General features: G+C 31.4%; 1 protein-coding gene and 1 pseudogene across 1 annotated transcript; one reads left to right on the top strand and one right to left on the bottom strand.

The window, feature by feature from the left end:
• Positions 1 to 1,063: 1,063 nt before the first annotated feature.
• On the top strand, positions 1,064 to 20,503 carry LOC132951116 (putative ammonium transporter 1). Its single transcript, XM_061022833.1, has 10 exons — positions 1,064 to 1,493; positions 11,462 to 11,551; positions 12,175 to 12,405; positions 14,342 to 14,544; positions 16,725 to 16,958; positions 17,146 to 17,257; positions 17,624 to 17,736; positions 18,821 to 18,947; positions 19,480 to 19,551; positions 19,824 to 20,503. The coding sequence occupies exons 1-10, from the start codon at positions 1,370 to 1,372 to the stop codon at positions 19,889 to 19,891; spliced, it is 1,374 nt and encodes a 457-aa protein (XP_060878816.1). The 5' UTR covers positions 1,064 to 1,369; the 3' UTR covers positions 19,892 to 20,503.
• A 1,521-nt stretch (positions 20,504 to 22,024) lies between these two features.
• LOC132951117 (uncharacterized) lies at positions 22,025 to 22,618 on the bottom strand (annotated as a pseudogene).
• Positions 22,619 to 25,343: the final 2,725 nt, after the last annotated feature.

The following is a 25,343-nucleotide window of genomic DNA, read 5'->3' as shown; positions in this document are numbered from 1 at the left end:
CTCGGGTTTTAATTCAGTTTTGACATGTCTCTCGTACTCTATAACTACACTCTAGAATTCGAATTATGCACTCGTTGTAGGATCAACAAAAACCTCGGAATTACTTACGGTTTCATGGTGATAGCCTCGCTATATCTTTTAAAGTACTACAATATGCTCGCCATGAATTTAGCTATACTGTTATACAACTGTTATATAATATGTTTTTTATCGTAATGACTCAAATGTACTTTCCCACAATAAAATAAAATAAAATAAAAATAACTACGGTAGCTATAGCATATTACACGCATACAGTTTTTTGGTAGGTAGTATACTAGACGAGTGCCAAAATCCTTTCTTAGTGCACACCTACACGGCGTTGCGAAAGTACCATGAAAATGTCAAGTCTCCAGCTATTATAATATTTTAGGCTCTATTTTGATCAGTCAGTTAGTCAAAAATGCACTTTCAGTTTTTCTTAAAATTTAAAATTTCCCGTGTGATTTTTCTAATTTTTCTTTCCGTAAAACCTTATTTAGACTGTTATAATTTACCATTGCGTATTCGAAAACATCGTTTTATTTTTTTATGTCTCCGTAAACATATTGTTGCCTTATACCTAGTACGACTTAACACTTAAGTTCGAATATATCATATAGGATTACATAAACAAAATATTAAAAATTTAAAATATCCAGACATTTTTCATAGATGACCTTACTTAATTATATAATTATGCTATTCTCGGGTCGAATCCGGCCCTGCAAACCTGTAATTACTTGGTTAGATTATTACGCCTTTGTGTGTATATCGTGAATTCTTTTTAATCTATGTCTTACTATAGACGTGATGCTCTGCTAACATTAAATATAATTCGTTCTGTCCGAGAATTTGTAGAGAAATACTGTCATTGCGTATAAGTCGACATCGATGAGTATATGATATAAAAAAACTTAATATGTTTACTAGTTTATTTACTACTAAATAAAAAATATATATATGTAGGTATGGGTAATTAGTGATCGTTATTCGCGTTCCATCTTTATTGCCGTAGTTGCCCTCTCCTATTATATGTATGTATAAGTCATATTTGCAATAACCGGTATAATCGCACGTTTGTTTGGCGCGTATTACTTAGTTTTACTTGTCGGTTGGTTTCTGCCCATTCCGAAACCATACTCGACTAAAATATTAAATAATTATCTAGTATTATTCTATTGCAATATAAATATATTATAATGTTCTTCTAACTACCACGTGGTATATTTTTTTCTATCCAACAATATAAGTACAATATAATAAATATTTTCTGTAATTTGTACGTTAAAGACAATTTGTCCTTAATTTTTTGATAATTCGTGTATTTTTTAAATTCCCATTGGAAAATATGGCTGTAAATATTAGTTCAACGGTTATATTAAACAGTATAATGACCACTCAACTGGACTTGGAAGAATTAAAACTCAACATCGACAATATGTTCTTAGTTATCAATGGAATAATTGTATCCTGTGAGTAAATTACCTTCTTATAATACATAAATATTACCACATTATAATATTATATTCAGAACCATATTAAAAAAATAAAAATATTTTTGTTTGAACTGCTTTTCGAATTACCTATATATTATTTGTATATTTTTATTCATTTCAAGTACAATAAATATTAAAAGCGAATTGATTAATATTTATATATCTCTGAACTAATTTAATTTAAACATCGATTGAAAAGCTTATAGTGTGAATAGATTTTCTAGGCATTTTTCAAAATAATATTCAGTATACTTAGTTTTTAGTAATAACGGTTTATAGAATACTTATAAAATAAGATTTAAAATACCACTCGGCAGCCGGCACCCACATTGATTTAGTATATTATTAGGTGCACACTGTAGGTACAAGGGATCATTCAAATTGTATACTTCGAAAATGGCGTTGATTCGATAAAAAAAGTATGGTCGATGAAAAATTTGTATTACTATATAGTGGACGTGCCTAAAATGCATAAATTATATTTCTTCAGTAAAAACTAAAAAACGCATTCGTGTGAAATGAGAATTGGACATAATATAATAAACTAGCTGTAGTATAACCCGACTTCGTCTGTGAAAAATAAACAAATTTAAAATACGGCGCTATATAAGACTATAAGAATAATTATCTTGGTTTTAGTGAATCTAACCTATATGAGTTCAAGTATTGGCGTGGATGTACATGGTTTTGTGAACTAATGTCTAATTTGACCGAGACAGGCAATCCGCCTGTGGCACTTGGTATATTTTCAATCTATTCTCAAAACTTTCCTGATATCTCAATAAGAACAATTTGAATTTTCGTCAAAATCAACAGAATAGTTTTTGAGTACATAAGCTACACGCATTATAGGTACTTACATTAATTTGTATATATAATGATCTAACATAGATTATGTTTATGTAAATGTAAAAGTATCTTTTATTTATGAAATCTATAAACAAAAAAAATTCAATTTTAGTGAGCTTAAACGAAATTTATGTGTGAGCCACCTTATGGCAACCTTTAGGGGTTAGAAAACAAAGTTGCGAACACTCCCCAAGGCCCAATGAATATTTGTGCAAAATTTGGTGACGGTAGTTCATTAGTTTCCAAGTCTTTAATCAATACAAACGAGCATTAAATTAAATACTTATATACAGATAGATAAGTATTATAATATAAAATATATAATATGTATACACTATACCTACGCAGATTATGGAGAGTCATTAAAATGTTACGTTATACCAAAATAGTAATCATACAATAAATTCCCATCTACCGGTACAAACGTTTATAAAATAGGTAATACATAATTTAAACCTGTATAATTTTAAGGTGATTTTGTACTTGAAACGTTTTTTGTTCGTAGCATATTGCACAAAAAGCATATTGTCTTCAAGGATGGACTCTTCTTTTTAAATATTTTATCGTTATTCTTGTAAAACGACACCTAAGTACAATATCATATATACTGCAGTAAAATCAAGCCAAGTAGGTAGTAATACTTCGAAAAACGATTTAGAATTGAATGAAAGTTGACGCAAGTATGCAATTACCTGTCATTTATTAATAATGATAGTAAACAGTGTCGGCCTGGCAAACACGGGACCTTCCGTTTTTTTAGCTTCTCGTAAATTTGTATATTTGCTTGGCGTGTTTCTGTCTATATAGGGAGTAGGGACTCCGCAAAATCAAAATATTTAACCGTATGTAATTTTTAGGCCCAATTTTTCTTTACGGGACCCAAGTCCATTCAATATGGGGCTCCTTAAAAAAACTGATCCATGGGCTTTCGATGTGCCAAGTTGACACTGATAGTAAAATATATTTTATGTCCTAATTGGTTTTATATTTTATACTTTTTGGCATAAAAGCGTAGCCACTGTAATGAAATAAAAATCTCATTCCCAGTCCTACGATCAATAAAATATTATGCCAAATAGTATAATATGTATAACGAGCAATCAAAAAGCCGATCTAGACTGGCGAAAGTGCGTAAAAATTATATTTGTTTTTAATTTATTCTATCATTTGCATTGATACGTAATTGCGCTTGCACAGATCCACACGATGTAAAAAAAAAACAGAATAAACCTAAACTTAATAATAAATATACCTACATATTATATTTATCGATTGCTACACTGATGCAGGCCGACTAGGTGACTTTCAGGTACCTATTGAAAACAATACTTATACTTTCTGACGTATAAAATATATTTTGTTACGTAGGTACGTGTTTTCTGTCTCATTCTAAATTTCTTGCAATTTCATCACGTTAACAAATTTTAGTATTTTACAAATTGTTATTAATTTATTAATATACGCAAATCTGGTCGTCCACTATAGTCACTATACTCGTGTAACTGCAGTGTGTAAGGTGTGAAGCCGTTAACTCCGCCAAAGCATTGTATTAAATACGGCAACGTTGATTAAATGTTAAAGGTACCTACAAACATAGGCACAAATATTGTTTGGGATTTGGGGGGGGGGGGGCTAAAGCCTTACTTTGATAATATTGAATAAGCTAAAAAAATATAGGAAATGTTTGGGAGGCTTAGCCCCTAAAGTCCCCCTCCCCTATTTACGCCTTATGCCTACAAACAATATTGCAATACAGCGTATTTTATTCCCGTTCAACATCGCCATACAAAAAAATCATCCAATCATTTAGAAGAGCAAAAGCAACGATAGGTGAACTAATAATATTTAATTGAAACAGTATAAATTCCGTTTTAAATCTAAATAAGCGACGTAATCACGTTTTTAGCACTGAACATCAAACGTCTTTTTGTTTGACGGCAATCACATATTTATATACTGAACTCGCGATTCATGATTTGCGTGGTTAAACGGTTTAATATTACTTACTAGTTACTGAGACAGTCTTTTGTAGGATATAATACGTAGATACAAAACACGGAATTATAAGACTCATCAGTCCATTGACGGAACTAGTGGCAGGTCATGTGGGTTAAGTTATTCCAAGTAATATGTGTAACATATAAGCCTCGGTCTCTTCCAACTTGTTTTAATTTTTCATATAAATAATTAAGTTTAGGACAAAATATTATAGAGCCATGGCCTCGGCCCCCCAAAATAAGTTTATAAAGATATATTATGATTATTATATCATTACGCGAATCGTACATATAATTATTATTATCTAAGCACAATATTGAATATAGGATGAGTTAATTTGCTCTTCATTATTTACTCTCGTCAGATTGCTTCTGCTGCAAATGTTTTTCATTTTCAATCAGAACAGATTTTAAAATATATATTTTAAATTTTAAAAATAACTAAAAAACGCTACACTTTACCTTATAAACATATTGTACAGACATAAATAATGACTATACCATATTGCATTTTTACGAAAACAATAACGACTAAATAAGGTATCGGTCACTCAATAGCATTAATAATCTCTTTGGCTATAAAATTAACAACTCTAAATAATATTTTTAAAAATTAAAGCGTTCGCCATACATAGGTACAAGGTACATAATATTATATATTGTCATATTGAACATATTATATAATATTCTACTTATATTATATATATATGAACATATACCTATCTAGATATAACCTATGTAAAATATTGCTATCTCATACCTAATTTCAAGAAAGCTAGGAGGGGGGGGGGGCACGCGTCTGGGTACCTATGTAGTAGGTACTATCACAGAATATAACAATAAATAATATGTTATATCACTATTGTGTGCGCACATATAGTAAACATATTATTATAAGTATAACCAGTAAAGCGCACTAAAAACGAACGATTGCGTTAATTAAAGTCAATTGTTTTATGACCACAACGATGAAGTAAAAAAATGTGTAATAATGACATAGATAGGTACTCAGAAATTATTTCCACGGTATTCCATATCTAAACGATAACGCGAAAGTGCGCGTGGCCGAGTAAAATTCGATTTAAAATTTGAACACGATAATAATATATGCAATATGATTATAATATGCATTGTTTTTATTGTTTTTAAAGTTAAATTTTCAACGAAATACAATCACTTTGCGTGACTCATTTAGGTACAGTTAGTAGTTAGTTTAATAACTATTATTATTATGTATTCGAGTAAATACGATATGGGTCTCCAGCGCCGTTTTATAAGGTTGACTCATTTAAGTATTATCGCCCATTTCGTAAAATAACATAATATTATTTATTGATTCAATGTAGCCAATGTAGCCAACGACAATGAGAAGACATTATTAAAACTACAATACAATAATATTAATAGGTAATAGAAGAGATTATTTTCATGTACCTACCGGCTACCGATATTGAATACACTTTTTTCAATGGACTTGACGTGTTTGAACTTTGAATAATTCTGTGTGTATAAAATCTTATTGAATATCAAATGTTAATTCTAATAACCTAACCTAACCGTTATTTGCTCTCTGGTTATTGTTGTAAGCCAATTAATAGATATTTTCCACATTAATTTCTTATCAACGATGGTTATTTTTCGTACATTTTTAGATTCTGAGTGGAAAGATGAATATATTGATTTTACAATGATGTGTGGGCTTTTTTTTTTTATTTTTATTTTTGTTTCTGTACACGATAAGTAGTCGAAACAATGCATCGATTTTCAACTTCAGTATCTTGTTCGAAGTGAATATTGTTGGTGCATTGGAGAGGTCAAAATTTAAAATTCTTAATAGTTTTCAAAAGCGCCGGAAAAACCAACATAAAAATTAAGGAAAAACGGGAATTTGTACGCAAAATTGATTTTCCACAAAATCAATTTTGGTTTTTGGTGTAACTCTAAAACAAATGAACGTATATACATGAAATTTTCACTGGTTGTTTATATTTGCATTTTCTATACACGATAAAATTTTAAAAATATTTTGATTTGTTTTGAACTGTTTAGGAACATTTTCAGTTTCCAATTTTATTAGTATTTTTTTCTATTGATGTCAATAAAATTTTATTTGTTACAATGATATTTGAAAAATATTAAAAATCCTTAGTCACAGTTTTAATTTATAAGCATTTAAAGTTCAAATCTTGATAAAATATGGAAAAATCACGAAAATTAGCAAATTATTTTGAGTAGAGAATTCATAAAAATTTTTCTTTTTAAATCTAAGATTTAAAAATGTAATTTAAAATTATCCATAAGTTTGTCTACCTTTATCAAAAAAAAAAATGTCTACAAGAATGTCAAATTAAATTTTTATGAGCGTTTGAAATTCATATTTTTACAATATTTGATATTCACTCCATTTTTCATGTAACGATTTTCTTATTTTGTTGTAATTAAAAAACATATGACTGTAGATACTTGAAAATTTCACTGAATGTTTATATTAGCATTTTCTATACACGATCAAATTTTGAAAATAATTTGACTCTTTTTGAGCTGTTTACGGACATTGTCAGATTTTAATTTTTTTAGTTTTTTTTTCTATTAATATCAATCAGATTTTATTTGTTGGGTAAAAAGCTTGAAAATTTAATGCAAGGCTCCTGATATATTGTTACAATAGCAGTTGACAAATATTAAAAATACATATGCACAATTTTTTTATATAAGCATTTAAAGTTTAAATTTTGATAAAATTTATCAAATTTTAAATTTAATAATTATTTAGTAGTTAAAAACGTATAAAATGTTCAACTTTTATAGCTAAAGATTGAAAATTCAAAATAAGGTTCCACATAAATAGTTAAATATATAAATAACTTTATTCGCAATAATACCATCAAATATACTTATTAATACCATAGGCTGACTGACCGTTTTCGCTCAGAATCGTTTTTCTTATACAATGATATTATATCATTGAATTCAAATTTAACACCATCCATTAAAGTGAGCCACTTGTATCCTACTGTACAGTAGAGCGACATCCACTTACCCACTTTTTTAGTATGATAATTTTAAAATTAAACGAAATTATATAGGTATCACTGTATCAGTATCATATTATAATGGTCAACTGAGTCCGTAACTTTATACTGATGCGGGTAAATTTGAGTTATTGGGCTTAATTAAAAAACAAAATGTATTTGACGACGCAATAAAAGTTAAATATATATTATATTGTATTATAAACAACCTATAGCAGTCATGTGATTTTTTTAACATGGGAATATATGCAATTGTTTCATTGTTGATTTTAAATTTATTTCCTAAAGGGGTTTTCCCCGTGTCATGAATATTTAAAAATGTATATTTTACTCTGCAACAAAAAAATATAAACAATTGTATTATTATATCATCATTATTGTCTATCGGTTAGGTTAAAATAGACGATGTTTCTAATTACAACCTGCAGTAGGTACCTATTGCCTATATAATATTATATACCTATCTATGCACAATTTTTTTACAATAGTAGTATCTTAAAAAAAGTAAATAATTTGTACACCAAAATAATAAAGTTTAATTAATCCTTAAAAAATTATTCGTTTTATTACAAACATTTTAACACTCATTCGAGTTACTGTACACACGTCCCGTAGTTCTCACGCAGTTTTATTTTCATCGCGTACAAGGTCAGATTATTTATCATTAGAATGAAATAATTGTGAGTTTTATTTATAATACCTAACAGTTAAATTTTCATTTTATAATAACATATATAGTGAGTCCATATTAAAAATGTACCTATTTGTTAAGATAAGTTGTTGGTTAAATACTAGTTAGTTACGAATTACTACGTTGAACAATATCCCAATTAAGTAATTTAGTTTACATTAGGTAATTTTTAAGTAATTGATTTCATGAAATAAATTAGTACCTATGTAACAAAAACCTAGCAGTATGCAGGTAACTGAATGTGTCTGATTTGTTTCTTCGGGTTTACGTCAATTGGTAGTATGAAATTATTAGTCGTGGTAAAATTGCTCGTCTGAAATTGGTCGTTTGGTAGATTGGTCGTTTAGAAAATTGGTCGTGGTATAATTTTGTATACGGGTTTAAGAACGTTATGAAGGTGCAAATGAACAGTAATCATTATTATATATTATAATTTATATGTACATTGTACCTACACAGATTTTGATAATGAGACATTAATAATATATAAATGTAATATAATGACACCGTCGAGAGAGTAAACAAAATATGCAAAACATTTAATTGTAGAACATTTGATGAATACATATCAGGGATATAACTTATAACTTATAATTATTTTCACATATATTATTTTTTTTTTTCATAATTTGTAATCATTTTTAAGAAAAATTACGAAAAATTATGATTCTTACTTAATAAACATATTATTTTAAAAACTACTAATTTTCTAAATGACCAATTTTCCAATCGACCAATTTGAGACTACCATTTACTACGACTAATTGCATTCAGTCAATTGACTGTACCCTAGTTTCCTCATCATTGTGTTAAAAATAAAATCAGTTGCACACTAAAAAATGTAATTACTGTACAATGCATCACCAATTGTAAATATTAAAAAAATCAATAAAAAATATAAATAATTTATAATTATTATAAAAATCAATTCCTAGGATTCTCCAAATTATGAAATTATAGATGATTTCTTATCAATAATTTTTAAATTTAGTTCATACATATTTAGATGATTAAGATTTTACAATCTTATTTTTGATATAGGTACATATTCGTATACGAAAATAGTAGGTATGTCTAATATTTATTGTATTAACTGATCATTAATTTTTTAACCATAAATCATCGAAATCATATACACGCATTAGAACTATATTTTCTTTGGTCATGGGCCCCGTGGGCGGTCGGTGATTGGAACATTTTGCAGCAAGGCGACCCCGACCAAATTTACTGACCCATTTTTTAGATATATATTATTATGATTTCACGTGTTAGTCGAATTTTACCCTTTTTACTCTCCCGAATAATAATTATGATTTTTTAGTAATAATTATTAGCGAGTCATAACTATAGTAATTGCAGGAAACATAGCAATAATTAAGCCATGTTTATTGGATTTCGAGAAGATTGAACCCCAAATAAGTGATTTAACAGTCAATAGTATAATATATTACACAGTATTAATTAACGAGTAACATAATTAATAAATGATAATATTTTGATGTTTAGAATAAGGTACCTATATTTTACATATTTTGCTATTTTTCAACCGAATTGTCTTTATTAAAATTATATATTTGCCCCACAGTTAAAAACCACCCAATTGCCTAAGTTGCCACGAGTCAATTAATATATAAAAAAAGGCGGGTAAGTGGATGTCGCTCTGCTGTACAGTAGGTTACAAGTGGGTCACTGTAATGGATGGTGTTAAATTTGAATTCAATGACATAATATCATTGTATAAGATGATATTATTGAGAATAAAGTAATTTATATATTAACCTATTTATGTGGAACCTTGATTTAAATTTTCAATCCTATTAGCTACAAAAAGTTGAACATTTTATAAATTTTTAACTACAAAATAATTATTTTTTATTTTTTTTTATTTTTAAACAAGAGAATTGTACAATCTGTAATTTAAATGTTTACAATAAGCACAAGTTATAAAAGAATAATATAGAAAAGACGAAATAATAGGGTAATAACAAACGGGTTGATAATTACGATTATTTACAACAATTCAGACAGCTAGGGGGCATGAGAGAAGAGACTATCCATTTATGGGACTTCGTGGCGTGTGTTGGTGGAGGTTAGTCTAAAAGTAAATCACGACACCACGTTCGTTTTAGTCACCTTCTGGGGTCACCAGGAATAGTGGGGATAGAAATAATTAATACATTTTAAATTTGATAAATTTTGTCAAAATTTGAACTTTAAATGCTTATAAAAAAAAATGATGCCTATGTATTTTTAATATTTTTAAACTGCTATTGTAACAATATATCAGAAGCCTTGCATAAAAGAGTTGCACCAAAAACCAAAATCGATTTTCTCAAAAACAGATTTTGCGTAAAAATTCCCGTTTTTCCTTAATTTTTCTTTTGTTTTTCATGTCGCTTTTGAGAACTACTGGGTAATTTTTACTTTTGACCCCCCCAAAGTACCAACTAGATTCACTTTCCTATCAGAAAAGTTACTGTTGAAGAAAATCCAAGCACTTTTACTGTCCTAAAAGGTGATGACAAACACAAAAAAAAATTTAAAAAAAATATAAAAAAAAAAAATTAAATAAAAAAAAACACACATTATTCAATTATTGTAAGATCAATACATTCATCGCTTCGCTCAGAATCTAAAATGGCCAAATCTGGGTGATAGAAATGCACTCGGTATATTATGAAAGTGGGATAATATATTTTATTATATATACAGGGATTTTACTCCTGTGTTATTGATTCATGAATTAATTTTTATTGTAGGTACGATTAAGTAATATTTAAGAAACTAGAATTATCATAAGTTTTTTGGGCAAATTTGTAATTATTTTCTGATTATTTACTTTTCTAATTAAATTTTAAATGCATACGAAAAATAATCGTGCTATGTATCTTTAATGTTTTTGAACTTTCATAATGAAACGAACCTTGCATTCAATTTTCAATCTCGAAAAATGTTGACCTTTTTGAGCTACTTACAGCTTTTCAAAATTTTTAAAAATTTGTAAATTTTTTTAAATTTTTATTTGATAACTTCTTTTTTGAAGATTGAAGATTTACTTGACTTTTACTTACTCAAAAAGCTTTTATCCAGAAAAAATTTTAAAAATGTTGAAAAGCTATGAGTAGCTTAAAAATAGTCAACATTTTTCGAAAACCTAACATTCAAATGTTTTATTATAAATGCTTAAATAAATATTTGGTGAAAATTCCAAAGGTAAGCTATTATAGGTTATTATAGTTTTTGAGTTACACCAAAAAAAATTAAATTTATTGTAAAATCAATTCATTATTTCATCCGCTCAGAATCTAAAATAATAATTTGTATTGTATATACATTAATTATTATATTGATTAAATGTTTAATGTTTGCCTGCAGTTATGCAAGTAGGATTCGCATGTTTAGAAGCTGGGTGTGTGCAGCCCAAAAACGTGACTAACATTTTGATGAAAAATATATTGGATTTATGTGAGTACCTATTATATATAGAATATATCTTATAGTTTAGTCTATACGCAATTTTCCATGAACTATAAAATTTAAAAACTATCGAAAAACGTGATTTAATTAATACTTTATTAAGAGTCACGATTAACAACCGTACAATATAGTGATGATATTACGGATTTATGCATGGCATCTACCTATATTATTATTATTTATTATTATCGAATACCAATGAAACAATAAAATTATTTTTGTTGTGACGAATTGTGTGTAACGGAGCAGGATATTCCCACCTATTATTTTTATAAAACTCCTTTCTTGGCATTCGAAAAATAAAATGAAAGCGCCAATAAGCGTGCTTTCAAATTTTAAATCTGACAAAGAGTAATTTTATTTTTTATTTTGAATTTTATTCAAACAACTGAAAAACTGAAATTACGCCCCTGGTCACTTATATAATATAGTCTGCATAATTAAATTATTAAAAAATGTAAAATATATATAAATATGTTATTGAAAATTCGATGCAGCTATATACTCTCGTTATTGATGACATAAAAAAGTGCTTTCGTGTAATTTTTTCGCGTTTGAACGTGTCGTAATTACATTGAAAAAAATTTATATTTTATAATACAATATTTTAGTCATCTGCGCCCTATCGTACTGGCTGGTGGGATACGGTTTGGCGTACGGTGGCGGTGGTTGTGGATATTATGGCAAGGAATTCTTCGCGGGCGTCGGCATGCCGTCAAGCCAAAACGGCGTGTGGTTCTTCCAGTACGTGTTCGCAGCGACCGCGGCAACCATCATATCGGGGGCTGTGGCCGAGAGATGCAATTTCATCGCTTACATATTCTACAGCGTTATCGTATCGGGTAAGTCTACGTGTTTACAGTATGCTAACGGGTTAAAGTTTGGGGGGGGGGGGGATCAAAGAGGACTCAGTTCCTCTACTTCTGACGGTGGTTAAAAAGCGACCCCTTTAACAAATTAGGTTTGACATTATTCAAGGTTAAATGAAAGATGAGTATATTGCTTATACAATCACTGTTTATACATTATACATAAAATTATAAATGGAACGCTTAAAACTATATGGAGACCGTATATAGTCCCCCTGGAATTTACCACTTTAAGCCCTGAGTATGCTATATTTTATATTAATCACAAATAGTGCGTGCTCGGGTGCACGCACTTTTAGCACGGATGCCCGGATTGAGTCCTCTAGACTCATACATAATGTTGGTAGGAAGGGGGGGGGGGTCGTATTATAAAAATAAATCATTTTGGGGGGCGTGGATCAAAAAAGGTTGCGCACCACTGCTCTAATAGAGCAACGGTTTTCAACCATAGAGTCAATAATGTTAAATTGGTCGGCAACAATTATTTAAAACGTTGATATAATATTTTTATTTTTGAGTCTGGCTACCTGTATGAAATAGTTTTTTATATTCTTATATTTCTTCTTAAATTCTTCTAGGATTTACCATTATTAGACATTCCCAATATTGATACTTTGATAGTTGGTACTAAGAAAAATACTTATGAAATTTAATCATTAATGTCAACCGATAAAGTATACTTGTAGCTATAATAAGTTATAGTACCGATTTGATAAGTTTTTGACCAGCATTTTTCTCTAGAGTCTAGAGTCCCTGGCACTCCCTGCAGACTCATTGGATGTAATAAGAAGCGATGTGTGAGCGTGAGGAAACTATAATCATCCCCACAACCAAAAAAAACTAAAAAAGTTTTAAAAAGTGAACTTTGTATCCCCAAATATGACAGCTATTTATCCAATTCTAACTACCTACATATAAATAATGTTTCATACATAATACAATCAGCATAATCATTTAATTTATATTATTATATTGATTTATATTTTTAAAAATCATTTAAATAAGTAAGAAATTATGAAAAATAAAATTTTTTATTTGAATGCTATCTGTATTTTAATACGAGTTTGTAATTTGTGTGTTTACTACGTCTTACCACATACAATACATATATGGAATTTCTATTTCAAGTCCGGCTGATAAAATATTATATCCTACTTATATTAAGTATATACTAATATATTATGCATTGTACCACATACATACATACATATTGCCTATAATATGTTATTATTAATAATATTTCTACACAAATCACTCTTAATATACTATCGTATTACACACGTATATAATTATTTCAGGCTGACGTGATCACTCTTTAGAATATCTCTTTACAATATCCCCTTAAGGTGATTCTATACCGTGATTTTCTGTTTTTGTCTAACACACGCGAGAGACATAGTATTTTAGACGTGTTTTTTGCCAAACATTCCAATTGGCCTATTGAAGCGATAAGAATTCTGAAAACAGATTTGAATTCGTCGTCAAGTCTACTTGAAATCAACTTTCCCACATTTTTGATATTATCCCCCAAATTCCAGAAAACGTCACATTAAAAAAGAGTATTTAAACATTTTTGTATTTCAATTTTTGGAGAAGCTAAAATCATAAAATCAAAATTGTGGGAAAGTCGATTTTAAGTAGACTTGAAGCCGAATTCAAATCTGTTTTCAGAATTCTCATAACTTCATTAGATCAATAATTGATATGTTTGGCAAAGGATCCGTAAAAAATCCTATGTTGCGCGTGTGTTAGATAAAAACAGAAAATCACGGTATGGAATCCCCTTAATGGAACTTATCTTGTGTACCACGTCATATTGTTAATTTAAAGGTATTAAAAAAAAAAAAAATAACTAGAGATAAAAATATTGTTTTATGCGTACTTATCAGTTATGACTTCCGCATTCTAGGTGTGACGTATCCCATCGCCTCACACTGGACTTGGTCACCCGACGGCTGGTTACTAAAAATTGGGTATACCGATTTTTCTGGCGCCGGGACCGTGCACCTACTGGCCGGCACCTGTTCATTCATCGCAGCTTTATTCATAGGCCCCCGGAACGGACGTTTTAGCACCATCGCTCCGAACAAATACAACGGACATTCGATGCCGGTGAGCCACTCGACTATGTATGTTGTATAATATAATTATCATCTGGAAACTGCCCAGGACGATCTTAGGTTAATTTTGGTGAGGGCAATGGGTATATATAGTTAGAAACAGGCGTGCGCAGACTTTGTCCGCAGGGAGGACCCCTTAAAAAATGTCTGAACCAAAGATTCTTGTACTAATGACTACCGTAAAAAGGGGTGACTTCGGACATGTGGGGTGAATTTGGACAACACCATGTTTTTTTAGTTATCTTATAATTTTAGAATGACGTTTAATAAAAGTTGAAAACTGATACTCTACGTTAATATTTATTATAAACTCCATAGAAAATAATGTTTATTGATGACATAATGGTGTCATAGTACATGGAGGTAAATACAAAATATTATATTTTTGTATTTTTAAATTACATAACTACATTGACTACTGTAGCACAACAGCAAATAGAAATATTTGATTGCGGTTTTCGGTTACCTATACCCGTTAACTTGTCTGTGTTAATTGGTAATTGCATTGATTTTATAATATACTATACAATCAATGGTAATCGGTACATATATGTGTAAATTGTTAAGTAACTTGATCTCACACTGTAGTGTTAAATCGTCATAATTATTACCAAACGTGGGTGACTTCGGACAACACATTAACTATGCCCAGATCATATGTCAACAATGTAGGAGGTCGTCCGTATATAAGAATTATAATCCTAATGTTATTTAAAATGTCGTTGATGGTGTTAGTTATAAAAAAATGACAACACAATAAGTAAAAACAGAAAAGTAAAAAATAAATTTTAAGTTGACATGTTTATAGAAAAGTAAATCATTTTTTTTTTATAATATTTAATAAATTATGTTGTATTTGCGATAAATGTATGGGGTTTTTTTATTTCAATTCATTACATTTTTTTTTTAAATATCTATAGGTATTGTCCGAAGTCACCCATTGTAATTATAACATCAGTTTTTAATGAAATCTAATAGGCACGTGTCCAAAGTCACCCCATTTTACGGATCACTCCGGACAAAATTCAACTTTTAAAAAAAGTGTAAACTTTAATGACTTTATTCTTCTGCTATATGATCTTCTTTTCACTCATTATAATAGTATTTTATTTACTAGTTAAGTAAAATATGTAAAAGTTTAATGCAGATACCTACTAAATAAGAATATTCTGTTTTTTAGGTCTAAAATATTCGTTATTTGTAATTACTATTTTAACTAACCTATGTGGTATGTAATATTATCTACAAGTTACAACCGTGAAATTACGTAAGTATATAAATAAAGTAGTTGATAGATCATACTGTGATAAAAAAAAATAGTCTACTAGCTAATATAGTGGATAGTAGAGACGTAGAGTATTCTTTGATAATAATAAATCATTTGGTCGATGATAACTGATATATTAATAACTTTATTACATTTATTCACAGATATCTATACTATGAGATTCAAACTGGCTTCACTTTTTTCATGTAAAATGTAAAAATGTTCGCTATCTAGTATAGCATAGATATCTAAGTATTTACTATAGACAATTCCAGGGGCTGCAGGAGGGGGGGTGTGCGCATGCCTATGGTTAGAAACTATAGATATAGTTAGAAATAGATGTTCCTAATCATATAGAAGCTACAGGGACTAGGTATGTATAATTTTCTACTTGCAGCTGCAGCAGATTGGATAGTAATATTTTTGTAGCCCGTATTATATAGGTGCATCGACAAGAATATCCTGGTACATTTTTATATTTTAAAAAAATTCACAAGTTGGCCGAGAAACTTATTGTTTAGTGATAAAATAATTAGGTACCTGCATAAATATGTTAAAATTGTCTTAGTAAACGTTGTTTGCATTGGCCATTGGCGCATTGCATAGAACGAGTCCATGTTCGCATACATCATATTATGGTTATAAATTTATGATATAAATATTAAATAACGCACACACATAAACACAAAGTAATATACGTACCTACTAATATGCTTTACCTATTTCGGCTATTTCATATATACAATTTCTTAAATTTTTTTTACTATAAAATGTTTTATGAAGGTAATATAATATGTTATCACATCATATATTTTATATTTATATATGTAGTAGGTACATTACCTATTAATTAGTTTATATGCTTTATAGTATTCGACCATTTAAAAACACAAATTTGTATATAGCTAGTGGCTACGGGGACCCTGTTGCTCATATCAGGCTTTCTGTCGTTCAATGGCGCATCCCTGGGCCATATTACCAAACCTGGTGACGGAGTCATAGTGGCAAATAGCGTGGCCAACACAATTTTTGGTGGCAGTGGCGCGGCAGTGGTCATACTGATTATGGCCAAAGCTGGTCTGGTTGGCGAGTCTAGGTGGCCGTTCGCGATGACCATAAACGCTGTCTTGAACGGAATGGTGAGTATAATATTAATAATAATATTAAATATATTTACTTTCTTTACGTATAATGTAGTTATATCCTTACTTCAGTAGGTAGGTAGCTCAAGTTTTAGGGATGGACACAGTATATAGGTGTACTAAATTCCCTATATATATATTTACTATAATTTATCACTATTATTTATACACTATACTTACTCAGGTATCGGTATGCGGAGGTGTCAACGAGTACACACATTTTTCTGCAGTGATGGTCGGCATGATTGGTTGTATCATTTACTTAGTATTGCAATGGGTTGTTCCACGTTTAAAAGGTATTATACAATATTTATACCTACCGCACCATAGACGCTATTATTATATATTATCATCACAGCAAGACTTCACAGCAAGAATCCGAACCCTGGTGCGATATAACAATTTACAATATGTCCATATTATATACATGGTCAAAAATATGCCACCCGGTGCCTTGGGCCGGTTAGGTTAGGTTGGGCCTTGATTACTATAATTATAACATTATACGGCGCATGTTACCGCAATACCGAGTATACCTATTACACTTAATTTAAAACTGATTTTCGTTTAAAATACATTTTTATTTTTATTCAAACGGTCAAGCTTTAATTGTTTTTCATAATGTTCGTTATAGTTACATAATTATATTATATTTTGTTTAGTGGACGATCCGCTCGAAACTACTGCCGTCCATTTTGGAGGTGGATTGTGGGGAGTGATAGCTACACCGCTTTTTGTGAAAGGAGGATTTTGGAACAATCCCGATTCTATGCCAGTAAGTACCTACTAAGTTTATGCTTTCATATAATATACAAATTTGGGTGTCCTATACAAGGTGCCAAGATGATTCAACAGCTAGACATGCTCAGTGTCACCCCCATTTAAGATTCTGAGCGGAGCGATGAATGTATTGATTTTACAAATTTTTATTAATTTAATTTATTTAAACTATTTTTTGTGTCAGTGTACAGTGTACAGTGTACACGATAAGTAGTCGAAATAACGGTTCGATTTTCAACTTCAGTATCTTGTTTGATGGGAAAGTGAATCTAGTTTGTGCATTGAGGAAGTCAGAATTCCAAGTAATTTTCAAAAGCGCCGTGAAAAACAAAAGTAAAATTTTAAAAAAACGGGAGTTTTTACGCAAAATCTGTTTTTGAGAAAATCGATTTTGGTTTTTGGTGTAACTCTAAAACAAATGAACGTATATACATGAAATTTTCACTGGTCGTTTATATTTGCATTTTCTATACACGACAACATTTTTAAAATAATGAGATTTGTTTTGAATTGTTTATGGAGATTTTCAGTTTCCAATTTTTTAATTTTGTTTTTCTATGAATGTCAATAAAATGTTATTAGTTGGGTAAAAAAGCTTGAAAATTTAATACAAGGCTCTTTACAATGACATTTAAATAATATTAAAAATCTAGTCACAATTTTTTTTATAAGCATTTAAAGTTCAAATCTTGACAAAACACATAAAAATCACGAAAATGTGCAAATTATTATTAGTTAGAAATTTATTAAGATTTGCTTTTTAAATTTAAGATTTGAAAATGTAATACAAGGTTCCTCATAAGTTTGTCTACTTTTAAATGTGAATCCCCTTGTTTAGACAATACCTGTGAGGAGATGGAAAACGAGTCTTTAAAAAAACATATAATAAACATTCTTTATATATTTTTTGTTTTCAATATTAAATACGAGGGTTGTTTAGAAATTAGACAATATTACCGTATTATGCATTTATGCATTTATGCGTAACTGTAATCAGTCCGATTTGTGTATGAGTAAAACAATTATTATATTTTTGATGGGTTAAAAAAAATATAGGTCATTTTATTTACACTTTACAGCTATTGAAATCGAATCTAATTGGCGCTGGATCTATTATTGTATGGTCAGTGGTAAACAGTGCAATATTGTTTGGATTCCTTAGAGTGTTTGACTTGCTCCGAGTGTCCAAAGAAAAAGAGATTATCGGTAAATTAATATTTTATAAAATCATAATTATTATTATATCTTAGGTGCGTTATACTATAGTAGGTAAGTTAGAGACATAAATACTTTATTTATATTATTTTAATTTATGTGGGTGGAGCATATTGTTATTTCATATGTTATATAACAGGGATGGGCAACTCAATGCTACTAGAGGGCCAATTTTGAAGGTGCAAAAATCTAGCGGGCCAGAGAACATATAGAAAGCAAAAAAAACCTAATGTTAACTATACCCGTATAAATAATATAATATTATTTACATTTAATAGTTCAATACTAGATAAGAATTTAGGTATATCTATATTTTACGACAAACATTATATCGATTTTAATAATTTTATAAATATAATAAAATAAAATTAAGAAAAATCTTAACATTTTATATTTTTATCAACTAACTTTAAATGTAGCACGTGAAGCCAGTGAAAAATGGTACGTGAGCCTGCCAGTACCTATTATATAACATTATATTTCGTCGTGTGTGCGTGTATTTGATTATACAATGTTCTTCCAGGTTTGGACATGAGTCTTCACAAGGAACAAGCATACCCAGTGACCAACATTTTTATTGAAAACGGACATAAAAGTAAGTGGTCAATTGGTGTATAATAACTCACTGTAAATTGTGAAAACTGTATGGTAAATAAATTGTATTATTTTTTTCCAAAAATGTAGTGTTAATCTGTGTTAATGTGTTATACATCATTAAACTTCCATATAATAGCTTACAGCAGTATAATATTGATGCACAAGGTAAAACCGAACGAATTATGTGCCTACAGAAAATACTAAATTATAATGGTGAAATTCATTTCCACGATCGTACTTTTTTCATTTAATTTTTTAATTCGTTTTCAGGCAACAAAACCACAGTCATCAGACACGCCTACGACAATGTGGCGATGCAACACACCCTCCAACAGTGAGCAAATATCTCACCCTTTGAGTTTATATATTATATGCGACAACAATATATAATAACTTGTAGAACCATATTACCTACATATAACATAAACATATATGACATAATTTTGAATGTTCTATCAGCCAATAATATAATACTATAAAGGTATATAACGTAGGTAATTTTATATTATATAATTTATTAATTTATTATGTATTATGTGTTGTATAGAATATTATGATACCTATATATGTTGCTCAGGGTACCAGCCCACAGTGGCGTGCCGTCCATTAGGAAGGAGTTTAGTATACCTCTTCCCCCAGATTGTAATTTTTATTTTTAGCCGTCCTACTTAATACAGAGCTGTTATTACTTATTAACTTTAGTACCTATACTATGTTCCGTAATTTTACATACATTAAGTATGAACTATATGTTTATATACGGAGAGTCATCATACGAATGTGTGGTAGGTCCTATTAGGTACCTAGTAAACTTGTGTGCAATCAGTTTTCAGTAATTGGAAGCTGCGTCAATACTAGGTATATGTAACGCTTATATTTTATAGGTATATCACGGACTATAAGCATTAAGCAATATTAATAATATAATAAAGGTACCTATCTACATAGAATACATTTAATATTTATACAGTTATTATAGATAAGCTCAGACTAAGATAGGTTTAAGATACACTTACGACCAACCTATATGGCTATATCTTAGGTAGGTATGTAGTATGTAATATAGATATCTATCCTGGCATCCTGCTTTCCTGCAGCAGTAACTGGTACGTACATAGCGTATTTGAGTAAAAAAAAACCGCGGGAATTGTGCCTTGTTTTGTTTTTATATATTTATAAAATAACTGTCAAATTACTTATTAGAATATTGAACTAAACAAAAATTGGCCATATTACAGTAAAAAAAAATTCGAGTTAATGTATGCAGAGGTAGTACAACTCTATAAAACAAATAACCGTAGAGACATGAAATTTTGACTGAATGTTTATAATTGCATTTCCTATACACCATAACTTTTTCCAAATATTTTGACTTATTTTGAGCTGTTTCCGGACATTGTCAATTTCCATTTTTTTTAGTTTTTTTTTCTATAAATATCAATAAAATTTTATCTGTTGAGTAAAAAAGCTTAAAAATTTAATAGAAGGCTCCTAGGTTATTGTTTCAAAGGCAGATGAAAAAAATTAAAAATCCTTAGTCACAGTTTTTATTTATAAGCATTTAAAGTTCAAATTTTGACAAAATACGGAAAAATCATGAAAATTAGCAAATTATTTTTGTTTTTAAATCTAAGATTTGAAAATATAATATAAGATTACTCATAAGTCATAAGTTTGTCTACCTTTATCAAAAAAAAATGTCTACAAGAAACTTAAATTAAAATTTTATGAGCGTCTGAAATTTATATTTTTACAACATTTGAAGCATTTAAAGTTCAAATCTCGACAAAATGTATCAAATTTAAAATTTAATAATTATTTTGTAGTTAAAAATTTATAAAATGTTCAACTTTTGTAGCTAAGGATTGAAAATTTAAAACAATGTTATTAACGTAAATAGGTTAATATATAAATTACTTTATTCACAATAATATCATCTTATACAATGATATTATATCATTGAATTCAAATTTAACACCATCCATTACAGTGACCCACTTGTAACCTACTGTACAGCAGAGCGATATCCACTTACCCACTTTTTTTTTTATTAATCTAAGTAAATACTAAATAAAAGTATTTTCGTTTTTCGCGCTCAACCTATTACCACTGTTTAAGACACGTTTAATTCGTTTCAATACATGGACTTAGGACTGATTGAATAAAATATGTTTTATAAAACATGAGTTATAACTGAGACTGAGTAAACGTATTCGGAAAAAATCAAAACAATTAGGCTTTTGTAAAACAACCATCAATTTATTCTTAAATAATTTACAATTCATTTTTATTTAATTAGGATGTAGGCTTTTTTTCAAGTGTATCTATATAATATAGTCTTCACTCTTCTGTATTTGACAATAATTATTACTCATCAAAATCAAATGTATTTTGTATTTTAAGATAAATTTTGAAAGTATTTCGCCAATTCCTAATTTACACACTTGTTATTGTTTATGTTCAACCGGTCGATTACTGTCTAGTAGAAACGCTGGTTTTGATCAGAGAATGTCCGGCTTATGGACATACTGCACTGAGGATGACGAGAGGACATTTTTCGGCCGACTGTCGGACCAGGACGCCTGGCGGCCACCGAACCACCCCCGCGGGGGGGTTCTCGTCAGGCCGCGACGACGGCTCGAGGTGCACTACAACAAGCGGCCGAACCAAGCCGGCAGTTTTCTGGAGAGGATGCTCTGGTGCTCGACGGCGATTTCTATGGCATGCAGCGGCGGCAGTAGCCTGCACAGGACCAAGCAGAGGACGAGTCTGGAAATCAGCCTTTTCCGGAGGACCACCACCACGGAAATGCTGCCCGCGTTCGCGAAACCGGCCCGAGTGTTCGTTCTGGGGTCCGGCAGGCGGTCGGCCGGGTGGTTCGGACTAGAAAGCTTCCGGCTGCTCGAAGTGCGGCCCGTGCGTGCCGGAACCGGAGATGGTGACTAGAGGAGGATGAGGAACTTTCGGAGATGACGGTGAAACTGATAAAAGGGTAAGATGGTTTGATGACGATGGCAGTTCCGAGCAGTGCGATATGGCTTTAAGAATTCCGGCGAGCATTTCATTTGGAAGCTCGCCGGTCAAACGTAGGTATGCTGAAATTGTAATTTTAAGAATAGTTATTAACAATTTTGACGATTTTTCGACACATTGTTATACAGTATATTATATAATAAGTCATAACACTTTTAGTTCATAAATACTGTATGCTTATAACTTACGTTATAATGTAATGTTGTCTGTTTGGTAATTGGTAGTATAGGTAATATTTGATTTGGATTTTGGACATGGGTTTGGCTGATCTATAAGTGCTTTTGCTGTGATGTATAAATGTTATGTAGTCGTTTCTCTCGGAACTGCCACGTCTCTTCTTACCCCGTTCAGTTTAACCGTCACTCAGTTTGTTCCTCCTCAACTTCGACTCTGTTGTCACCATCTCCCGTTCCCGACACCTGCACTCTGGCACACGCACCTCGACATCTGCAGCAGGCTTTCTAGTCCCGTTCGCCAGGCCGCTTTCCCGCCCCGACCACAGAAGAACGAACACCGTCCTCGCTCACGGTCGGGCCGGTTTCCCGGACGCGGGCAGCATTTCCATGACATTATGCCTTCGGTGGTCCTCCGGCGATGGCTGATCTCCAAACTCGTCCTCGCCGATCCCGATCCTTTTCTTCGGCTGCTGCAAGTGCCGCCGCTGCACGCTATAGTTTTTTTTTTATCCATCTCCGCCGTCGAGCTCGCATCCTCTTTCTCCGCCGCCGGCCGATCGGCCGCATATTACATTGTAGTACACCAATCCTAAGCTGTCGTCGCTGCCCAACGAGAACGTGGCCCGGTCACCGCAGAGGAGGCCGACCGCCTCCACTCGGGATCGGCCTCGTGGCGTCCAGGTCCGACAGCCCGCCGCTAGTCCTCTCTTTGTCCTCGGTGCAGCATGTCTCATTATTGTATAGGCGCCATTCCAGTCTGGCGCCACTCCAGTTCCTGGACATTCCCCGATGATTCTATCTAACTCAACCAGCGTTTCTCTCTAAGTTCGTCCGGTATGGGTTTGATCGGACGCCTGTGGTCGTGTACATAATTAATTTTAAAAACTTAAATTTATATAAGCAAGTCTCGTTACTATGGTCAAAGATATTATTTATAACATTATATTTAATATATTATTATTTCGTTGTTAGCATTTAAAACGGTAAAGTTGTTTATTCAATTATAGCCAGATGCCTATTATATAGTTGTGTACCTATGTATACGATATTAATATTATACCTACCTAATAAGTTATACATTTTAGAATTAATATGACAATGAACAACGGATATAGATTATGGACATAAGCTCAACTAAGGAGGCTGGAATGGTGGAGTGGCCATGCACTCTCAAAAGTTACGCATAGCCTCCTTCCCTCCTAAATGAATTAATCTTTGAACCCACATAGTATTATTAAAGTAAAATTAATAGCCCAGCAATGTTTGGTCCATATTTTTTCTAAAACAGCCCAGCCAGGATGTATCTAAAAGAATTATTTTTTTAAATGATAAAATAGTTTATTTACTGGGTAGTAGTACCAAGTACTTAACTGTTTTAATTTACATAACTTTCAAAGGTCGTATTCAAGATTGCACCTACACGTTGAACATAAAAAATACTAAATCCAAAAAATAGCCCGGCCTGGATTTGATTTAATAAAAATCCGGCCCGGCTCGTAACTTTTATCCTAATAGAAGCCCGGCCCGTGCATGTCTTTAGTAAGTATATACGCGTCCAGTATATCGTCCAGCGATCGTTTTGGATCACACGTGAGCCGGAAAATATACGACGAAGGCTCCGCATCCGGCGCGTATCGTATCTAATAATAATATATTTTATATTACACACTATACGTGCACTATATAGTACTACAATAATGTTTAGGTACAATAAGGCCGCCCAGTACCATAATGGCACGTGTTTGAAGTGTGAATGATGCGCGCATTTCTGGTACTTATATTATTATGTATAGCTTTGGTCCTGGGTAGAAAGGGCTCAAGGGCTTTATTTTACCAACTTTTTGCGACAGCAGTATCAAAGTATGAAAATTCCTACTTGTAAGTTCATTATATCCAGGGGCGGACTTACCAATTTTCCGCCCCTAGGCATTACAACACTATAGCGCCCCGTACATTGGCGTGCTCCTACGGGGGGGGGGGGGAAGGGTAATGTTCCATGAAACAAAACAAAACAATAAAAATTGTATTTAGGTATTTTTATATTTATACATACCAACTGAACAGATAAATATTAATACAATTTTGCATAGGTACATTTGTACACATATGCAGGAGACGGGCGACAGTGCCAGCGTCGCGCGTTGTCGCAATGTTTATTATTATTAATTACTTTATCAAGACATCTGATTTTCAGAATTAATTCTAGTATTCTAAGAACAGACTAGTTTGGTGGGCGCGCGCACCTTATTGTGGTGCCGGGTGCGGGGTGAGGTGGGACATTCCAGTTAATATCAAATAATTTACTTGCTAAGCACTGTGCGAGTTGTCTCCCACCTAGCTAGTAGTTAGTAGAGCGGCTATATACTGCAATATACTCGGTGGCCCGAGGCAGTATATTTGACTGCCTTGGCTGGCGTTTTGCGCATGCGCCATTCACAATATTGTATGTGTTTAAGCCGCACACCCGTATACCACCTCCCATGCATTAACATAGGCAACTGCCTCGTCGAGTGTCGACGTCGAACCTCTGCGGTGGTGGCGCGGCGCAGCGCGTGCCGGTCGCAGGATTAAACTCAAACGG

This window comes from Metopolophium dirhodum, chromosome 8 (assembly GCF_019925205.1).
Source record: "Metopolophium dirhodum isolate CAU chromosome 8, ASM1992520v1, whole genome shotgun sequence".
NCBI classification, from domain to species: Eukaryota; Metazoa; Arthropoda; class Insecta; order Hemiptera; family Aphididae; genus Metopolophium; species Metopolophium dirhodum.
This window is presented reverse-complemented; position numbering and strand designations above follow the sequence as displayed.

Bases quoted from the DNA above. Each gene is read 5' to 3' on its own strand.
- LOC132951116 (XM_061022833.1), top strand. From the start codon at position 1,370: ATGGCTGTAAATATTAGTTCAACGGTTATATTAAACAGTATAATGACC. The intron at 17,258-17,623 runs GTATTATACAAT...TATTTTGTTTAG, and splicing joins GGTTGTTCCACGTTTAAAAG to TGGACGATCCGCTCGAAACT. The intron at 18,948-19,479 runs GTAAATTAATAT...ATGTTCTTCCAG, and splicing joins CAAAGAAAAAGAGATTATCG to GTTTGGACATGAGTCTTCAC.